Source organism: Eleutherodactylus coqui, chromosome 2 (genome assembly GCF_035609145.1).
Source record: "Eleutherodactylus coqui strain aEleCoq1 chromosome 2, aEleCoq1.hap1, whole genome shotgun sequence".
In the NCBI taxonomy this organism is placed as follows: Eukaryota; Metazoa; Chordata; class Amphibia; order Anura; family Eleutherodactylidae; genus Eleutherodactylus; species Eleutherodactylus coqui.
The window spans coordinates 339,050,345-339,073,125 of NC_089838.1; the positions used below are offsets into that span (position 1 = coordinate 339,050,345).

A 22,781-nucleotide genomic window follows, 5' to 3' on the forward strand; every position below is an offset into this window, starting at 1 on the left:
CGCTCCGGCCAACAAAAGTCCAGAGTAACTGAGATCATTATTTGTGGCAGCATCCGAGCTGTGTAGATATCCTATATTGTGAGAGGCTTTGGCTGAGATACTGTCCCTATGCTTTATTTCTTGCATTATATCTTGTATGGAAAATATTTGAAAATACCAATAAAAATGGGTTAAAAAATAAATAAACTGTTATCCAGATGGTATAAAACCCCTGAATGGCTACAGTCATACAAATTCTCTGGGATGGACAGATGCTGGAGATGTCAGGAACATGTGGGATCATACCTGCATATATGGTGCAATTGTCCCAAGATCAAACAATTCTGGTCAGATACAGAGAAAGAAATGGAACATACGGTATACTAGAGAAGAAAGTTCTGCTGCCTCCAGATATAATCATTCTTAGCAGACCCAATGAGAGACAACCCGTTGGCCTTTTATCCCATTGCAGTAGCTAAAGCCCTGATTCCTCTTTACTGGGATATCCAAACCCCCTATCTGTAACTTTATGTAAAGAGAAAGCAACCAAATGTTTAGATTTAAAGAACTATTGAGCTTATCCAATCAATTACATGTATCATTTCTTAAAATATAGTCACCTTGGCAACACTACACAGCTCAAAACTCTTGAGCACACAAACACGCAACAAATAAATTACAACATTCATGGTATGATCACCCTTTCTCACATTGCCTACTCTACATCACAAATAAGAAGGAGTGAATCTTGTCTGGCCTATAATACCATGTGATGCCAATATTTGTTGTGAACTATGTTAGCACAAAGAGGATGTGTCTCTCTGCTTCCTCCCACCCTTCGAACCCCACCCACTTCACCCATTCCCCTCATATTCCTCAATCATCTCATCATTGTTAGTTTACTTACTCAAAAAGTTATTTTTCCATGATCCTCAAGGCCTCCTGTTTATTCATATTGGTTTTAGGTAACTGTTTTATTAAGCGGTCAAGGAGAAATATGGATCCTCATTAAATAAAGAAATTACTGATGTATTAATCTAATTCTTGTAAAAATTATAAATGCAATATTGTTGAAATTTACTTGAAATTCTAATTGCAGACAACCCTGTTAAACAATTTTAAATGAAAAAATTCTTGAAAAAAAGTGATTTAATAAAATTAAAATGCTTAGTATCCGCAGCAAAATGTTGGTGAGAACGATCTTGGGCTGTGATTCACGGCCTAATATTGCACTCGCCCGTGTGAAGTTAGCCTACATCCTTTAATTTTTAGGAAGGGTTGAACACCAAGCTTCAGAATGAAGCTTGGACTTGACCAAAACATCATTACTCTGCAACAGCTGACACCCCATCTGATTTCATATTTCTGCACAGCTGAATGAGCGGATCATTTTGAGACTACTTTGCCTACCAGAACCCTATTCACGAAAGTGTTCCTATTTTGAGATCCAGCTGCATCCACTCGGACAAAGAAAAGACTTAAGCCACTGACAGATGCCCTACATGACAAGGAAATCCGCTTTTGCTGGCTAAACCGATTCAATATAACAATATATAAAGATAGGCACTCTATTTCCATTAAGCAACAAGTTTATCTTCAAATCCAGTGACCTAAGCTTGGAATTTCCCCCAAAGCTATAGCTCCCATGCATATATCATTTTGGCCCCCAGTATCCTGTAATCACCCCTTCCTGGAACTTCCTAAGCTAACTTTAAGATATATAGTACTGAACTTCATTTGGATTAGGAGTGGATTCCTTCACGTAATTAAACATTTATTGATAGCTTCAGCACATTTGTACATAGTACATTCTAATTCCTTTAGTAAAAATGATTGGACCAGCAAAGAAAAAAAAAACAAACAAACAGTTTAACTCCTCACAATTTCCACCCACAGTACATAATTCAAAATATATCCACAGCAGATAAATCAGACAAATAAGCTGATGTCTTCAGTATCTTCAGTTATAAGATCATTAAACCATATTACTGTATTGATAATTACCAAATCACATGTTTAGTGATTACTTCTTCTACAGCTTTCATAATGTCTTTATTTCGCAGACTGTATATAATAGGGTTAACCAAAGGAGTAAACACAGTATATAGCAGTGATAGGACTTTACTCATCGAAAGCATTTGTCCTTTTGTTGGAACAACATAAACACTAAATAAAGTCCAGTAGAAGATGGAGACCACAATGAGGTGGGAGCTGCAGGTGGAGAAGGCTTTCTGTCTACCGGTATTAGATGAAATTCTTAAGACTGCTAACACAATATAAGTATAAGACATTACAATGATTGTGATTGGAATGAAGACAACTGGAGTGCCTAAAATAAAAAACTCCATGCGGATAATGAATGTTTCAGAGCAGGCAAGTTCTAGTAAGGGGACAATGTCACAAAAGAAATGGTCAATAATATTTGGTACACAAAAAATAAGCTTTGCTGTTGTGATGGCGTAAAGCAATGTAATGGAAAATCCAAGCAACCAACAAATGGTGACCAAAATTACACAATGTCCACTTCTCATGATAGAAGTGTAACGAAGGGGATTACAGATGGCCACATATCTGTCATAAGACATCACAGCAAGGAGAAGACATTCAAATGTTTCTGAGCTACTTAAAAAAATTAATTGAGTGATACAGCTGATAAAAGTCATCGTTCCCCCACCATTCAGTAGGATGCGGAGCATGTTGGGGACAATATCTGTGATCACCAAGATGTCACCAATAGACAGTTGTGAGATGAAGAAGTACATTGGAGTGTGGAGGGTCTTGCTGGTGAACACCAGGATGATTATAAGGATATTTCCACATATTGTCAAACAGTAAAACACAAGAAAAAGACAGAACAGGAATTTGTTTATACTTTGCCTACATTGAAATCCTAAGAGGAAAAACTCGAAAGTCCGATTTCTCTCCTGCGTGATAGTACAGATAGTATTTAATCTACCATAAACATACACAACGGTAAGTTCCTTTTTCTCTTAATATGCAAGTACTATTGTAATCCATTGTCATGTACCAGGCATAAATATAATTATGCTCGTTATATAATGTACCTTAATATACTTTATGCATGATACTGTATTAATTAATGGTCACTCTGGTTCTTAAAGAATATTTATAGTATATGGTTAAGTTTGTTGCTCACTGTTTTTTTTTAAATTAATTCTGGTGATATAGCCCCAGATACAGTAGAAAAAGTATAGTATTTAAAAAAAATACTTTCCTGACCTCTGTGGATTAAAAAAAACACTAAAAATAGACAATTAAATTATAAGAAAAATCTGCATAAAATACTCAAACTACCTCAATTGACATAGTACTACCCCAGACACATTTACCTTAAAGTGGCCATACAGCATATTGAAATTACATGTAGGTAGATATTAAGATTAACACTTTATAATTCTCCACAAATGTAACTAGAATTTTATATATCATAGAATTGTTTTCATTATTTTTATGTTTTTTACAAACTAATATATAAGTCTAAAAACTCTTAAAAAAGGAAAAATAAATACATGAATAATCAAAATCCTTCAATCTACATATAGATCTTGGTAAACTAAAAAAAAACTGCCAAAATCACACCAACATTCACTTCTATATAATAAATAGACAAATATGAGAATTGCATTTTTCCTAATGAAGTTCAAACTCTTAATAGAACAACAAAAAGTTTGGAACATGATGGTAGGTTATGTCAGAAGTACGTAAAAAACATTAGACCTTATTGTTGATTGCAATATGTTGCATGTTCATTGAAAGGTAATTGGGTTTGGGGTAGAGATAAGAATTGTGGTATCTGGGCATTGTATGCATATGTTTCACCTGATATATATGATACATATTATGTGCTTGCTTTGTTTTACAATGTGTGTATATACTTATATATGTATATATTGGTAATTTCAAAGAGACTATCATTTTATCATTTCTTGAATAGATTGAGCTATTGTTTGGGTTCCAAATGATCCTTACATCCGATATAGTTTTGCTTTCAAAATTCATTGTTAAATTGAATTTGTTTAATTATTTCAATCCTGTTGTAAAGAAATATCTTGGAGAGAAAATAATATCCTGGAGGGAAGTGATTATAGACATAGACATGGTTTGTGGTCATCAGGCACATGAACATGATCTACAATACAACAGATATTTATATAGAAAATAATACTATGGGGAGATTGTTGCCATTGTCTCCTGAGTCTCCTTTATTTTTTAAATTGAGAAATAAAAAAATCTATAATTATCTACTTTATTCTAGGAGTATGTGAATCAATTAATTAATTTAAATAACAGATAATGGATCAAAAAGAGAACATTAATAAAAAAATATATATATAAAGCGTACTGGAGTTTTCAGACAACTTTTCAGAATATGCGGCCATTTGTAGGTACATGAGGAATAACCTTGTTTCTGGCTATTATATGACTAATATCCCCATTATACCCTATATAGCTATTTCTCCATACCATGAGAGGTCAGGACTGGTGGGAGAAGCTACTACTGTGCTGTGTGTGCTTTGGGCAATAGACTATTTTTAAAGAACTACAGAAGTTTTTGCTTCGTAAATGATAATTACATGCACAGACAATCATATTAGACAGGAGTGTGCAGAAAGACTTAGCAGTGTATCTGTGTTGAAGAAGCAGTAAATTTAACCATTAACTCTACTTGCAGTTCTCCATGTCAGTGTCTTTCCCTTCCCCTCCTTCTTTGCTCTCTATGCAGCTCAGTGAGTGCTGATGACTCCTCCTCTACTCTGTCCTACCATCGCTACCTATCAATCAAGAGTTATCAGACTGAGACCAGCAAGCTAGGGGGAAGGGAGACAGCACAGCAGAGGAGTTTTTAAGCACAAAAAAAATAATGGAACTAAAGTACATAGCAGTTTTGCTAATTATCATGCTGGCTATCATATAAGCACAAGTTGTTTGAAAAATGAATGCCCATTTAAAAATTGTTTTAGGTTCTTTGGAGATTGTTTATACATGAAATTTATTTTAATATTTTCTGTTATGCTTTGTTCCTTGAAAAAGACCCAGGAGAGGCATCAAAACTGCCGTCGCTGCTGTTATTATGACCAAGCATGTGAAATAAAAAAGATGCATTGAGAGCAAGAGCTGTGACTTGGAAATTACTTCTACACCTCTGATGCTGCTTCTTAATATTCGACATTGGAATTCTGGTGAGTGCGGTTGACGCTATTGTTGTGTTGATGCTTTGTTCCTACAGGTAGATCTCCACCTACCTGACTTACCTTAAAAATTAATTGCAGAGAAGCCTACTAAATGGGAACATGTTATATCCCTAATCATGCCCAGACTGTGGGCACAATGGTTAATATACAAACTGATGTCAGTGGTTGGTCACATACTGATTGCATCAGCTGTCTAATAAAATATATGTTTGAAAGTGTGCAGTTGCCACTGATTGGAGTCCTGTGCAGCTAATTAATATTCATATTTTGACTGCTGTCTTCACCTTCCCCACCACTGATTGACAAGCCTCTCCTGTAAATCACTAAGCACATTAATGCATAGTATTACTGTTAGGCCTCGGTCAGACGGGCGGTTTTTCGCGCGATTTGCGCATGCGTCCGGCGATTTTATAGAACTATTGCTTTGCAATGGTATCGGACACATGAGCACTTTTTATGCGCTCGTCCGATTAATTATAGAACAGAAATCGCAGATCGCACCTATCTGCGATTCCTGTTCTTCTCTATATGCGCTCAATGGGGCAGGTGGCAGCAGCGCCGAGCCCATTGAGAACATATACTAGACAAAGCATTCTCCTCTGCCACAGCTGTAACAGCTGTGGCAGAGAAGAATGATGTTTGCCCATTGAATTCAATGGAGCCGGCAATACAGCCAGCTCCATTGAAAGCAATGGGCTGCCGGCGAGCGCGGGATGAATTTTCGGGAAGGGCTTAAAAATATAAGCCCTTCCCTGAAAATCATCCAAAACTGTGTAAAAAATAAAAAAATATATATACTCACCTTGTCCCGGCAGACGGAGTTCAGCCGCGGCCGGACAGCAGTTCTCCTGAACTGCTGTGAGTAGTATTCAGCAGCCGGGGATTTAAAATCCCCGCCTGCTGAATGAGCTGCCTCTGATTGGTCACAGCCTCACCAATCAGAGGCAGCACTCACTCACCCATTCATGAATCCGTCTGCCGAGACAAGGTGAGTATATATATATTTTTATTTTTTACACAGTTTTGGATGATTTTCAGGGAAGGGCTTATATTTTTAAACCCTTCCCAAAAATTCATCCTGAGATCGCTCGCAGCCCATTGCTTTCAATGGAGCCGGCTGTATTGCCGGCTCCATTGAATTCAATGCGCTTAACAGCGCTGCACTGCTCCGGCCCGTTTCTAATGATTTTTCGGGCGATTTTTCGGCCCCGGTCACGCGATTTGCGGATGTGCATCCGTCATGCGATCCGCAAATCGCGGCAAAAAACGCCCATGTGACCGAGGCCTAAATAAGTGATAAGAGGAAGTGTGGAACTTTGGAAGAAGGCAGTGAATATTTGAACATTGATTAGTCGCACCAAATTTTTTTTAAACATATGTTTTCAAAAACAGTTGATCCAATCAGTACAAGTAACAAATTACTGTAATCAGAGAGTCTGTCACTGTAATGTAATGTCAGTAGTCCGGGAACAATTAAGGAGCTAAGAGGTTTCCTTTATTGTTTTTTTGTTTCTATAAAAATAAAGCTTACAGATTGCATAAATAAAACATTTTTCAACTTTCAAATATCATTAATTTTTCAATTCTTCACCATTTTCATGTTTGCTTGCTTTTAAGGAATGATAAAATTATATTTTCTATTTAGAGGCAGCAAACCTGTGGCTACCACAATCACATTAGATGGTCAGCTCCTGACCTACCGGTACTCCTGGCGTGTTCAGAACCAGGGTTATCAGCATTGAGTTGACAAAAAACATAGCTGACACCAACACTGTAATACAGTGGCAAAAACGACTCCCCAGCACCATCCATCTTTGACCCTTTATTTAAAGAGAATATATCATCACAAGATGACCTATTGTATAAATCAAGTTCTTATGTCATGCATGTTTTTAAATAATCTTTTTATTTATGTTACAACCTATATATTAAAAAAAATCCGAAAATCTTGCAGCTTTCACACTATCCTCTAGCTTTCACTTTAAGATTTGATATTTGTCTGCAGTAGTGCCAGTCTCACTTTAGAGACAGCAACAGAGGTAGACTGAACAAGGATGTGTCAATATTTAAACACAATTCAGGAAATGCAGTTTTACATCCGGATCGAGGTCCCTGACAAGAGATGTATGAGAGATAATGAAATGGACTTTACCTCCATTTACTGGGCATTGAGACTTGGTTCTGCAGGACGATGTAAAGAAGGGATCTGCAAGCAAGTGGAATTGGAGATGATTTTAGCCCATTGAGGGTATGATGACCCTTCCTAGCAAGTAGAAAATTAAGAGTTGGTGTTTTGCTATCTGTGTCTGTTCCTATGGAACAGATTATAAAGTAGGGAACAGACAGACACAGCCCTGTTTTGGAAATCGCTAAATGCACTGAACTCATATACAGATATGGCAGCGGTAATGCATGCTGTGTTAATGAGTTGCACTAAGCCGCGCTCGGTGTGCCTATGCTAGTTTCCTAGGACTGCCGCCATTAACTATGAATTAGCAGAGTGCAACTAAAGGGCCCTGGATGGTCTGTGATACAGATGTAGCATGCCAAACTTCTGTGTTGGAGCTGCTACATCTGTAAATTAATTAATCAGTTGTTTTTAATTAATTTATTGTAGATCATTGCTATATTTTTGTAGTTTTCTTCTACTTAAGTATTTCTGTACCTTCTAAAGCTAGGAGTTTTATGTCAAATGAACTGTATCTTATATTTTCTGGGTGAATTAAATCTGAAAATTATTTTCACATGGAACTTCTGTGTAATGGAAACCCAATATATCTATATTTTGGATTGTGGACCTTTGTAGTGGACAGTGAACCTGTTTTTATTCTGTATAACAAATGACAGTATTTTACCATGTTTGCCTTCTGTTCTGATACAAATATAGATATATGTTCTTACATTTATGCAATATTTCTTTTTTTTTTTTTTTTTTTAATCAGATTTTTATTGGTTTTACAGGAATTAAACAGGATAAAACATTTTTGGAAAGTATGTCTCCTCGCAGGGAGAGATCCCATACCACTCTCACTCCCCACAGACAGATCTCAAATAATCCAGTTTTCCATGTTAGTCAACTCAGTGACTAAACTCCGAGATTATTGCTACTGGTGGAGTCAGGGGCAGATAGGGGGGGGGGGGGGGGTCATGAGCGGTCAAACTAGACATGTAATTACCAGAAGACAACCTTATTAGTTGTAGGGGGGGTGGGGACAGGGTGTGGTGGAAAGGTATGGAGGGAAAGGGTTGAGGGGGGGGGAATGGAAGTGTTCTTTCACCCACCTCTCTTCCTTACGGCGTCTCCGCCCAGCCAAGCCGGAACGCAGGAACGTAGGCCCCGACGACGCCTCTATGAACCATTGCTTTTTCTGCTTCTTTTTCTGTCATCCTCAGTGACTGCAGCATCTTCAACGTCCCCAACGCCCGAGGTTTCCCACCTAAGAAGTGTGATTCTCCCGTGAGGGAGGGGACACTTCTTTCTGTTTCTGTCAATTATATCCTGAATTAGGGATTTTTTTAAAATTCAAAATGTGTCTCAGTGTTTCAGCTGCCTCCAAGGGAGCCACACCTCCCCGAACTTGTCATGTGACCCTCCGCTCCAACTAGCTAGTTCTTCCATATTGCATATGGAGTCGACTTTTGCTATCCACTGTGTATAGCTTGGGGGGGTTTTCTGTAACCAGAGAGTTGGTATCAGGGCTTTAGCAGCATCAAGTAAAAAGGTTACTAATTTATCTCTTGCTGGGTGGAAAGACAAAGTGGGTCTCTATAGAAGTACTATGTCTGCTGTCAGCCGGAGTCCTGGTTTTATTTGTTGTATTGTTATCTCTACTTCCTTCCAGAAAGTGACTATTTTCGGGCACTCCCACCAAATGTGTCTAAAGGAGCCAACTCCCATGTCGCACTTCCAGCATCTATCATGCTGGGCCAATTTGTAAGCGTATAGCCATTGCGGGGTCTTGTACCAGCGGACCAGGACCTTATAATGACTTTCTTGTAACAAGACACATGGGGAGGCGCCGAATGCGTATTGTAAGATTACTTTAGTGTCGGAAGAGGATAGGGAGATATTCAACTCTTTTTCCCATGAGATAAGGAAATTTGGTTTGTATATTTCTGGGGGAGCAATAATTTTTTTGCGAAGAAGGGTTATTGCTTTGCTCACAGGGAAGTTTTGTTTGAGGAGTTTTTCAAATGGGGTGTCTGGTCGTGTGGATCTGTGTATTTTCTTAAATTCCTCTATCGTTTGCGTAATATGGATTCTTTGTATGAAGGATAGTTGGGTTTTAGGTAGCAGGAACTTTACTATGTCGGGAGTTTCTCTGTGTGTCTGGGCCTGTAGGTCTCTTAGTGTCAGCGAGGCCACTCCCCTCCACATGCTTCTAATGGTGTCATCTATTGGTTTACCCAGGACTTTGCTGATTAGGTTCAACGGGGTCGCTGGTGATGGGGAGGGAGCTAAGGATGTTCCTATTTTATCCCACACCTCGCATGGGCCCCTGATTAGAGGATTATATTTTTTAGACCTGTAGAGACCTTTATCAGGGAGCCAGAGGTCCTCCCGTAGGGTCTTCCCATGGGCTTCTGCTGCTAATAATTGTAACACGGTGTCCCCCTGGGTGGAAGTAAGTTCCATCCAGTAATTAATTTGTGTAGCCTGATAAAAGTCGTGGACACATGGCAGACCAATACCTCCTTCCTCTTTTCTCCTCACCATGAGACTGTATGCCAGACATGGTCTTCTCTGTCTCCACACATATCCCAAGAAGGCTGATTGCAATAATTTGAAGAAAGCCCGGGGGAGAGCAATCGGAAGCATTCTAAGTTTATATATAATTTTAGGTAGGACATAAGATTTCAGCACGTTCTTTCTGCCAAACCAAGAAATGAACGGCATATCATATGCGTGTAAAAGGTGTTTTTTGGTAATTGTAATGCCCAGGTACTCCACTGACGCATTGGACCACTTGAAGGAGCTAAGCATTTTGTATTTGTTTAAGGGGAGGGATATATTTAAAATGGTGAATTTGGAGAAGTTAATTTTAAAGTTGGAGATGGCACTAAAGGTTTTTAGTAGTGTTAATAAATTTGGTATGCTCGTTTCAGGCTCTGAGATAATAAACATTACGTCATCTGCGAATGCGGCAGTATGTAGGGTTTTATCTCCAACTGTAAGGCCTTTTATGTTGGGGTTCAACCTTACTCCCTGTAGGAGTGGTTCCATAGATAAAATAAAGAGGGTCGGGGATAGGGGGCACCCCTGGCGGGTTCCATTTCTAATGTTGAAGGGTTGAGATAGTGAATTATTTATTTTTAATCTAGCGTAGGGTTCTTGATAAAGTGAGAATATCGCTGTAATAAATGTTGGGGGGAAATTGAAGTGTTGTAGGACCTTCTTGATATAGGTCCAGTCCACCCTGTCAAAAGCTTTCTCTGCGTCAGTGCTTACCAGAACCAGGGGAATCTTTTTGGATTGGGCGTATTTAGTGGCGTGTAATAATCTATAGCAGTTATTTTTACCTTCTCTTCCCTTTACAAAACCCATTTGTGCACTATTTATTATAGAGGGGATTAAGTTCTCTAGCCTTTTTGCTAGCAGTTTTGCCCAGAGCTTAATATCTACGTTGATCAAAGATATTGGCCTGTAACTGCTGCAAAGTTCAGGGTCCTTTTTCTTTTTATATATAAGCGTGATATGCGCTTCCTGCGCTTGTTTTGTTAATAAGTCTCCGGCCATAAGTGCTTCGAACAGGTCTCTTAATTTTGGTGCTAGTATACCCTTAAAGGATTTATAGTATGAACTTGGGAGGCCGTCCGGACCTGGACTCTTCCCTGCGGGGCATTGTGTTATTATGTCTTCTATTTCTTGTAAAGATATGGGACCTAGGAGGGAGTTGGCTGTCTGATCATCTAGTTTTGGTAATTGAATAGTGTTTAAAAAGTTATCTATAAGTTTCTCTTTACTTTCTTGGTTTCCGGGCGAGCCGCTTTCTTTAAGGTTGTATAGGGTGGCATAGAAGTGTTGGAAATTTTTTGCTATCTCTTGGGAGGAGGAAGCCAATTTCCCTGTATGGTCCCTGATTGCTGCAATATTGTTTCTGGTTTTTGCTTTTTTGATTTGGGACGTGAGAAGTTTACTCCCCTTATTGCCATGTGAATACGCAATATGTCTGACATAAAGATGTTTCTTATTGTACCTAGTTTCTAGGAGATTTTTAAGTGTTTGTCTTAGTTTTATTAGTTCCTCGTAATTATTTATAGCTTGTGTTAGTTTCCCAGCTTGTTCTAGTTTTGCTATCTTAATCAATAGGTCATCAATTTCAGCTTGAGATTTTTTTTAAATTTTGGTTCCTAGTGCAATAAAGCGACCTCTCATGTACGCTTTATGCGCTTCCCAGATAACCGGGAACTTCAGGTCTTCTGAGCTATTTAGTGAGAAATATTCCAGTAGGTGCCTGGAGAGATAAGCTTTCTCTACCTCCGAGTCTAGTAATGAGGTGTTAAGCCTCCAATTCCACTCCCTCGGGCCATCACCTCCGATTTTAATATCGGCATGGATAGGGGCATGGTCTGACACTGTGATCGTCTCAATTTTAGTCCTCTCTACCTTTGTTAGTATATCTCGAGATACCATTATATAATCCAGTCTATTATATGAGGAATGTAGTTGTGAAAAGTAGGTGTAATCTCTTGTTGAGGGATTTGCAGATCGCCATGTGTCCACGACTCCCAGGTCTTGTAGGGCTTTGTTAAGTTTTCTAATTTGTTTTTGTGGGATCCAGGATCGGCCTGTCGAGGAGTCCAGTACAGGATTTAGAGTAGCATTTAGGTCTCCCCCTAAAATAATGTGACCCTCCGCAAATTCCTTTAATATATTTAATTTGTCTATTAGCCAGCTAACTTGGTTGGAGTTGGGGGTGTAAATATTAGCTATTGTTATTTTGGTGTCGTTTATAGTTCCTTTTATGAACAGGACTCTGCCGAGCTCGTCTGAGAATTTGGCTTTTAGATTAAAAGATAAAGACTTGTGGAAAAGAATGGATACCCCCTTGGAGGCAGATGTCGGGTGTGAATTGTGATAGCATTGGGGAAATTGTTTTCCCGGTAGGCTAGGGCAATTAGTTAGCTTAAAATGGGTCTCTTGTAGTAGTAATACTTTTGTTTTGTATTTTTTGATTAAATGAGAAATACTGTACCTTTTTTGCGGTCTGTTAAGACCCTGGATGTTGAAGGACGTGAATTTAATCGCTTCCATGTTCCTGCTGACGACGATGCGTATAGTTCTAAACCAAGGCAGATGCTAGGCTGAGCAGAGACGCCGCAGGCCGAGAGCAAGTTCTGAAAATAGAAAGTTTATTAGTTATTCAGTCACTCAGTGGCCGGGTCTAGTTGGGAACAGGATAACCGATCCTAGTTAGATATGTGGACAGAGCTGTCGTCCGTCAGGCCGGGACAGGAAGGCAGGTGTGCAAAGAGGAGAGCGAGAAGGAGGGAGGGGGGTAACGGGGAAACAGTAAAATGCGGAAATACAATAGATCAAGTTATGCAAAGATTAGTTACAAATAGCTAAGCTTATGGATGGACCTCTTTACAGAGGTACAGGTGGGTTGCCTCGGGGGAAGGAGGAAAACCACCTGTGTGAGGGGGGGGGGGTTACCTAATCAATTAGATAGATAGTTAGATACAATAAAATTATATCTTGAGTAAATATAAACAGTAAATACGGTAAATTGCCTGATCGGAGAGGCACCATCAGGCTCCAGCTTCTTTGGAGGGGTTAATAACATTACGGACTTCTTACTAACTTAGAGGTGTAAGAACCTCTTCTCCGGGATAAGTCCTCGAAGGTGGTAAAGAACAACTGTGGACGATCTTAGGATAGTCCTGTTCGGAAGACCCAGGAAAGGTCTGACACTTTTAAGTAGTTGGACTCTTGGGTAACTGAGTCTCTGTGTCAAATGGATAAGGAGTAAATTCCAAGAGTCAAGTCTCTTCCAGGGTGGTGTCTTCTCTGGCTTTCTTTTTTTGCTTATTCTTTGGTGACTTGGTGTGGTTTACTATGCGCCAGTTCTCTGGGGCCGGTAGGTGTGGGAGGCTTGGAAACTCCTCCATGGGGAGCCAATTAGGAAGCTCAATGGGTTCCAAGCCTAAGTGCTGCCAGCACTCTTGGAGATCTTCCGGGGCTCTTATGTTCAGTCTTTTTCCTCTATGGGAAATCCCCAATCCGAACGGATAAAGCCAGGCATATCGTATGTTTTTTGCCTTGAGAACCTCTAGCAGTGGCCTGAGCATTCTGCGCTTGGCTAGGGTAGAGGGTGAAAGATCCTGGAATAGTTGTAACGTTGCCCCCTCGTACGTTATGTTTCTGGAGTTGCGGGCAGCATCCAAAATGGCCGCCGTGTCCGGAAAAGCTAGAAGCCTGCATATTATGTCCCTGGGGGGGTTATCAGGTGCCGGTTGTAATCTTAAGGCTCTGTGGACTCTTTCTATAGTGATAGAGGCCGCTTTTTCCGCCCCCAGTAGACCCGCAAAGACTTCCATCACAATTTTTTTTAAAGTGTCCTGCGCCCACTTTTCTGGCAGACCCTTTATCCGGACATTATTCCTCCTACTCCTATTCTCTGTATCTTCCTGTAGCAGGATCATTTTGTTGAGCTGAAGATGTTGCTCTTTCACTACTGCAGCCAATTCACTGGAGTGGGTAGTGATATTGGCTGCAGCGCCTTCCAGCTCCTCCACCCTCCTCCCCATGTGTCTCACCTCGTCCTTAATCTCTATCAGTTCGGCCAGGACCGGCTGCATCATTTTAGTGAGCAGCTCCTTCATGAATCCTTTAGACAGGGGCTCGTCTTCTTCCCCTTCAGAGGAGCTGTCACCTTCCTGCGCTGTGGACCGTGCTACAGCTGCTGCCGGCGCCATCTTACTTGCTGCGTGCGGGGAACGGGAGCTCTGGTCCTTCAGGAACCGCTGAAGATCTGACTGTCCACGGGCTGGCCGAGGGGTCCCCAGCTGTTCTCCACCTTTATCTTTCGTTATTTTCCCCATCTTCTTGTTAAAAGCTGCTGTCTGGAGCCGGGAATAGTGCCTCAGTGACGGAGCGCTCCTCTCATGCGACCATCACAGTCCGCAGCCAGGCTCCGCCCCCATTTATGCAATATTTCTACTTCCTTTAATGAAACTTCTATTCCCTAAACTCTGCTGACAAAGATAATATTTAACATGAACACCCTATACTTTTCCATCTGTTTTGTAACTTTAGAAGAAGTAAAAATCAGACATAGATAACCGCAGTCTGAAACAGCTACCGCAGTAATAACCCAAGCAGTTTTACTGGAAACTTATGCAAATAACACGGTATATGTATGCAATTAATAGTTCAAGCTGTAATATCCAATCATATCGGAGGAACCACACGTGGGTCCAAGACAACCCACTCATCTCGTCCACCACCTGATGGCCAATCACAGATGACCGGAGGATGGAAGAATTGCAAGATGCTTATCCAATAATTAAACAATACGTTGTATCTATGTAATCTTTGACCTGCCCAGATGGGCAGATATGTTAAACTCTTTAAAAGAGGCTGCGCGCCCAACAATAAAGCAGAATTGAGGAAGCTTATACATGCTGAACTTGTGTAAGTATGAAGTCTTCTTATGCGCATAATCAATTCATAATTAATCTGGAAGGGTGTAAACATTCCTAATTGAGTAAGTCGTTGGACGCAAAAGGAAATCCACGACAGCTGGTGGCCCATACGGGGAGTGGTTGATTGGCTCCAAAGAGATCGGACGCAAGGCACGGACATAGGCAACCTTGGACTTGGCGGGCCCAACAAATCATCAGAACACGGTAAGATAAATTAATTATCTATACCTGTGTGGCTGACTCCAAGCTCGCCTATGTGCCGTGTCAAGGCCGATCGATTTGGATCCGCACGACAGGTAATTTTAAGTCTCGACCACTCAATAAAACCTGTCATAAGATAAAAAAAGGAATGTTTGCATGCCTGTTATCTTGAGAGTACTGATGAATTGGTGAAGTCTTGTTGCCTAAGGGTGTGGTCTGTGCAGGAACTCTAATCCTGGGAAGTGTGGAGAGTCAAGATATCACTGACTCTCTGGTGCGTTTCCGACTCAGGAGGAGGGAGAGGCTGACAGACATCTAAGCAGGGACTCTGCCCCTTGGGGGGGCCTGCATATGAGGCTCAGGGGTGAGAGGCTGTTAGACATCCAAGCTGAGATAATTCAGTCTGGCGTATCCAAAGAGAACAGTGAGACTAAGCCAGTTGTACTGGTGCTCTGTCTATTTGTGTGTGTCCACAAATATTTGTTTATCGTTTGAACGTTCATGAGTGGATCCCTCTGTCTGAGGGTAGATTAATAAACTGTGTAGCGACAGAAATGCTAGAGACTCTAGGGCGGGACATACTGTGTCCGGCATCTGAGGAGACTTCTATAATCATGAATCTGGCTGCCATGATTGAGATTGAGAGGCAGCAAACATTGTACCAAGGCCAATTCTTCCATCCTGCAGAAAAGTGTGGAGGTTGTGGAGAGTCGAGTTATCATTGATTAATCAAGCAATCTTTCTATAGAAATAGTCTGTTTGTCTGTCATATAGAATTAGTATCAGTCCTGCTGAACTGTAAAAAGAGATTGTCGGCAGTGAGAACACATTGGCTAGGTTATAGCCAAGATAATGCACCGTACACAGCAGTGCGCTGTGGGTTTGGACATTATAGGTTAGATGTGCATGATTGGATCCCTTCTAGTAAAGGCAGACTGCTAAACTGTGTTGCTGTTGAATTGTTGAAAGTTGAAAGTATAGGCTTGTGCCTGTAAGTGAATGTGTACAAAGGGTTAACTGAGTTTCTTTTAGTGAGAAAATAAGGCTGCTTACTTCATTTTCTAAGAGGAAGTGCTGTAACACTGAATGTAAGAAATGATAGAAGAGAAAGCAAATTCATGTGCTGTGACAAATAACAACTACTGTTCATATGTCTTGTTATGTAATCTAATCTTTGTTATACGTCCGTCATACAAATGTAAAAAGTTATATGCCACTCACATCCTGAGGGGGCTCTTAAGAATACAAGGGTTACAAACTGTAACAAACTGCATAACCCACCATGCCCACAAGAAAATACATCTATGTTTGCCAAGTCCCCAACAGGAAAAGTTACAACATAGTAGTTATACATTAGACGTTAGAATTTCCCTGAATGTCAGTCAGAGGAAGAGAAGGCGGGCTGGAATGGCGTCGATACCAACGCATGCCAAAGACACCAGCGTTCAATATAACAGTTCAGTAAATAAGGAAATAGAATAATATTTCAGTCACTCAACAACCTGGGACAATACTGTTGTAAAAGTAAATTAGCCACATTCTACCTTATAATCCTGTTTCTGTCCCTTTCCATTCTGTGTTAGAGAAGGGAGGGGCTGTCACGGGAGGAATAGATTTTAAAAAGAGGAAGTTACTGGTGCTAATAACAAAGATAAATTTTCCGACAGTATAAAAATAAATAAATTACAGGGAGTAAGAGGTAGATCTAGGTTAAGCAGAGAAGCCGAAGAATGGGAAACAAGCAGGTAACGATAAGGCCTGGTATCCACAGGAGGGACGGGGCAGTTTGACCAGTAAATTGTAAAATGTAAATTGTGTGATGCATAAGACTTTATTTGGTTGTGATGTGTATCCGAGGACTTTAAACGTTGAATGAGAAAATGAGGAAGCAAGTGATCAGCCAAATTCAGATGGGTGGAGCTAGATGATGCAAGAATACGTAATGGGACATCCCTTGTATAAGGAATGGGGGAGAGAATCATAGATAGCCAGGAAAAGTTTAGTTTTTTTTTTCTCCTGTCTCAAATCTGATGAGACATTGCAGGCAGGATCAGACTAAATTAATAATGAATTCTCTTAAAGAATATCACATTTTAAAAATGGCTGCCCGGATGGAAGGCATGTCTCTGTTATTGGCACTGATATTTTACAAATGGATCCATCATAATACATCTGAATGTACCTACCATGATAATATATACGAGACCCAGATACACACCCCTGGGTCAAACAGTATCCCCTTAGTTAAAAAAAAAAAAGGGGTGAAGGGTCAACCACGCATGTTAGGTGCTGTCTGCTGATGCTTGATGCTTTGGAAAACTGCCGACCGGCCACAATTTCACTGTTAATTTCCCTTGCAGAAGATGGCTGTAAGGCCTGGAGGCCTCCAGAGACTAACCAAGTTCTGCAAGAAAGGTTGTTCTCCTGGCCAGGCCATACCTGTACCTACATCCGTTGCCAAATTCCGCACCTTTCTGGGCCTTGTTTCATACTGCCGCCCATACGACAGTATTGACACAAAAGCACGGAGGACAACCACGGCCACTGAGATACTACTCCATGAGGTTGGATCCAGTGACTCGAGGAGCTCCCTCATGTGTTTGTGCGGTGGCAGCAGTACAGGCAATGGCTGACAAATCTTCTAAGTTGGTATTGGACTACCCCCTAGTGGTCCACACCCCAAATGACATCCAGGACATACTCATGCAAGTGCAACCCAAGCACTTATCTCTGGCCTATTAGATCCGGCTACAATGTGCTCTTTCCATGCCTCCCCTAACATCTCTTCCCAATGTTGTACTACCTTGAACCCGGCAACTCTTCTTTTAATCGGGTATTCCGGTTCAAACGGGGGAGGGGAGGCATAGGTGATCTGAGTATGGCAGATCAGCTATTTTTTTAAAAAAATTTAAATTCTTTGCAACAAGATTCTGACAAAAACTGTTATTAGAATCCACTGTTAATGATGCATATTTTGAGTTTTCTTTTGTAGATGGTACCGGGGTGAGGATTGATGACTCCGAACCAGATATGCAGAGGTCACACAATAAGATGTCCTAAACGCAGAAGCTCTGCCTCCGCATGTCTCAGTGTAAGAAACGGAACTGAAGGCCCTCATTGGGGCGTGTAGAGTGGTAGAAGGTAAGACGGCAACTCTTTACACTGACTCCTGGAATGCATTTGGCATAGCTTATAATTATGGCCCAATATGGAAGGCCAGACAGCTTGTTATCTCAGTAGGACAGCCAAATAAGAATGGTGCAGCGGTGCAGAGTCTCATGGAAACCCTACTACTACTACCTGGCAATGGACAGTTCACACCGATTCCTACAATGGAGAAGCGAGAGACGACACCCTCGCCGACAGCACAGCAAAGGCAGCAGCCCTCAAGCCATGGAAGAAAGAAGAAAATATACTGACAGCATGAGTCAGTGATAAAACCTTTGGACAGTGATAAAACTTTGGACATTGACAAAACTTTGGATATTGATATGCCAAGGACTTTACAGTTACAAGCCAACGAGGAAGGAAAGCAAAATGGGCTAAAAGACGGGAGCAACAGAACAGGACGGCGTATGGCGAACAATCAGCAGAACTTGCCTACAGAGGTCCCTGTCCCCCATGATGGCCCAACTGGTACACAGAATCAAAAGCTGCACGGTGACGCTTCCACTACAACAGAATCAAAAGCAGCAATGACGTCGACACTGAACAAGAATGGGTGACACCTGGGTTCTCTGTAGCTGCTGCATCATTTGTCCAGTTTACATGATCTTTGCCACATGCGAGTCAGGACAGAAGTAAGGTGGCTATATAACACTTACCTGGACCACTCTACCCACTTCAGAGATTGCCAATTTGACCACATTCAGCTCACACCTGTTGGGAAGTATGAATATGTGCTTGTTGTTGCTGGAGTCTTTTTTCAGGTTGGAGGCCCACCCTGATACTAAGGTAAATGAGCAGGTAACCCCACAGAAGCTCATGAATAAGGTAATCTGCAGATACAGGGTACCGGAAGTGAATGAGGTAAACGAAGGTACACAGTCCATAGGTGAAATAATGTGACATCATGTCTGGAAGGTAATTGGACAGGGGAGTGTGCCTTAGTAAAGCCCTTATGCTCCCCCACATCCTGTCAGACAGCATTGAGGATAATGAGGTTACCCCCAATAGTTACTTTATCTCGATCCAACTCTGCTGTGTTCTGTAGTTATCCTGTCATGTTGGTCCATCCTTGTTTTCTGCATAGGTACGGCGGTTCTTTCCAGTCTTGTCACTAGGTAGGGTAGGGTCAGTATTGGCGGCCTGGACCTGTCCACCTTCAGGGCTATCTCCAGGAGGGACATTGGTGTGGGTGAAGATCAGGGAGTCCCACGCCGTGCTTACCTGTGCATACTACTAGTTTTGTAACAGTACACTAGAGTGAGAAGAGAGGCTCCTGGTGGTAGTTTTGACCTACACGTGTACATTGATGTCATAGGACAGCCAAGGGGGGTACCTGACGAGTTTTTAAAACTTAGAGACCACGTTAAAGCTAGATTCGAGTCCATTTTTCTGATCATTATGGTAAATAAAATGTTGACTGGATTAATTATGTTTATTATAATTAGCAGCGGTTTATAAATTATACTAGAGATGCCTTATAGGGACTAGTCGACCAATAGGACCTACCTCGACTATGACTTTTCAAAATAGAATGGCACTAGGTACGATTTTAGCCAAAAAGGGGAGTGTCTGTAAGATGATGGGGGAGACTTGTACCTACATTCCAGACAACACGTGACCCGCAGGTAAAGACGCAGTGGCCATTAAGAAGCTGACCGCACTAACTAAAAAGAGTGTACTCCTTTCCTCTTCGGGAATAAGAGTGAAGAGGTTCACCTTATACCATGAGTCGAGAAGGGTGAACACCCAATAATCCGTGTTGGCCAGAATGCGTCTAACACGAGGTTCACAGGAAGGGCAGCTTAACATGAAGTCAACCATGTGTGCCATAGTCCCAGTATGCAACACATCGCTGTCCTCACTAGGAGGATGACTCTCAGTCTCCTCCTCTTCTTCAGCCCATACACGCTGAACTGATGTGAAGGAAGTAGCATGGGTACCCTCTGCAATGTGGGCAGCAGTCTCTTCCCCCTATTACTCCTCCTCCTCCTCCAATACGCGCAGAGAAACAGACCTGAGGGTGGTCTAGCTATTAAGCAATGTATAGTCATCCCCCATTTCCTGTTCTATCTGCAAATCATCGGCCTTAATGCTTAGCAGCAACCTTCTCAGCAGGCAAAGCAGCGGGATGGTCACCCTGATTATGGCGACATCGCTGCTCACCATTTGTGTTGATTCCTCAAAGTTTCCTCCCACCTGACAGATGTCAGACATCCATGCTTACTCCTCAGTGAAGAAGTGCAGAGGCTGACTACCATTCTGATGGGCATTTTGCAGCTGGTATTCAACAATGGTTCTATGCTGCTCATAAACCCTAGCCAACATATGCAAAGTTGAATTTCAGTGCGTGGGCACATTGCACAACAGTCGGTGAACTGGCAGCTGGAAGCGCTGTTGCAGTGTCCTGAGGGTGGCAGATTCTGTGGTGAACTTTCTGAAATGTGCACAGACATGACGCACCTTGCTGAGGAGGTCAGACAAATAGGGGTAGTTTTTAAGAAAGCGCTGAACCACCAGATTGAACACGTGGGCCAGGCATGGCACATGTGTTAGTCTGCCAAGCTGCAGAGCCACCACCACGTTACGCCCATTGTCATACACAACCATGCCTGGTTGGAGGCTCAGCAGCCAAAGCCACAGATCTGTCTGCTCCGTCAAACCCTGTAACAGCTCTTGGGTTCTGTGCCTCTTATCACCTAAGCTCAGGAGTTTCAGCACGGCCTGTTGACGCTTCTCCACGGCAGTGCTGCAGCACCTCGAGCTACCGACTGAAGGTGACGTGCTCACAGATGGTAATAGGGGGGTTGGAGGAGGTGGCATAATAAGCCGGAGAAACCATGACCGAAGTAGAACCCAAATCCTCGGTGTGGGTAGCACGTGAGCGGACCCAGGGTCAGACTCGGTCCAAGCCTCCACCAGGTTAACCCAATGTGCCGTCAGGGAGATCTAGTGTCCCTGACCACCAGCACTTGTTCACATGTCAGAGGTTAAGTGGACCTTCCCAGTAACCGTTTGATATTCCATGACAAGTGCTGGTGTGGGGCGCATTTACAGCACAGCGGGAAAAATAGTGGTAACTGGGGACTGAGAAGCGAGGGACAGCCAACGCCATGAGGTTGCGGAAAGCCTCACTTTCTACCAGCCTATATGGCAGCATCTCCAGGCTCAGCAGTTCGAAGATATGCACGTTTAGCGATTGTGCATGCGGGTGGGTGGCTGCATATTTGCGCCTGCACTCTAATGTTTGTGTTATGGACAGCTGAACTCTACGCTGGGACACATTGGTAGAGGCAGTGGAGGACTGTGCAGCCTAAGGGGTGGATGCAGGGCGGGAGACGCTTGTGCTTGCGTCCTGGGAGGGGCATTGCATCTCAGTGCCAGCATGTGACACAGGGGAAGAGGCAGTGGTGTGACCCGCAGATGGTGAATGGCCTTCGTTCCACCTCGTCGCGTGCTTAGCTATTATATGCCTGCGTATGCTGGTGGGGATCAGGCTGGTAGTGGTGGCTCCCCTGCTGATCTTGGCTTGGCACAGGTTGCACACCACTGTTCATCGGTCGTCCGTGCTCTCATTAAAAAACCTCCAGACCTTCAAACACCTAGCCCTCTGCAGGGGAGCTTGCCATGAGAGGGTGCTGTGGGGAACAGTTGGGGGATTACTAGCTCTGGCCCTGCTTCTTCCTCTGGCCACTCCATTGCCTATTCCAACCTGTTCTGGTGCTGCACTTGCCTCCCCCTCTGAAGCACTGTCTTCAGTAGGCTTACCAACCCTGGTAGGGTCAGTCACCTCATCATCCACCAGCTCTTCCTCTGAATCCTCAGTCTGCTCTTCTCCCAGACTTACTGTCCTAAAAACAACCTTACTGACAAACAACTGTGTCTCATCATCATCATCAACAAATATCTCTTGAGACACTACTTGAAAGTCCCCACCCTCATCACCCTGAGACTGCGAAAGGTCAAAATTTTGGACATCGGTCATGACAAACTCCGCAGGTGGCTCATGAACCGTTGTTTGCAACTCAGGGAAGGGACCTGAGAACAGTTCCTGTGAGTATTTCTGTTCTGAATCTCTCCTTTTCCTGGAGGTCGGATAACAACAAGCAATATAACAGAAAGATGTGCCCCTGCACTACTTGCTTGAAAAACCCATTCAGAATCATGGAAAGGCGTTTATTACGCCGAAACGCGTCGCATGGGCATATCTATTTTCTGTTTTGCTCATCTTGTGAAAAGAGGCTTGTTACCGCTCTCTTTTTTATCAGTATTAAACCTCTCTTTGGTATTAATGGAGGTTTTTTCCTGCATGTGATTCTGAACGGGTTTTTCAAGCAAGTAGCGCAGGGGCACATCTTTCTGTTATATTGCTTGTTGTTATCCGACCTCCAAGAGGAACGGATTATTGGCTCAATCCGCGGCTCTCCAGTTCACTGGATCTTGACAAGCCCTGGATAATGGAACCCAGATAAGTCCACTTGGATCTTTGGTGCAGACATAATCACTTTTGGGTGACATGTCGAGCACCGGGTGAGTTACTCTAATTATCTTTTATTTAATTTGAAATTAGCAACT

General features: G+C 42.2%; 1 protein-coding gene across 1 annotated transcript; it reads right to left on the reverse strand.

The window, feature by feature from the left end:
• Positions 1-1,979: 1,979 nt before the first annotated feature.
• LOC136613187 (olfactory receptor 5G9-like) lies at positions 1,980-6,949 on the reverse strand. The gene is made up of 2 exons (XM_066594027.1): positions 6,893-6,949; positions 1,980-2,903 (listed from the first exon to the last, which is right to left on the reverse strand). Exons 1-2 carry the CDS (start codon positions 6,947-6,949, stop codon positions 1,980-1,982), a joined length of 981 nt encoding a protein of 326 aa, XP_066450124.1.
• Positions 6,950-22,781: the final 15,832 nt, after the last annotated feature.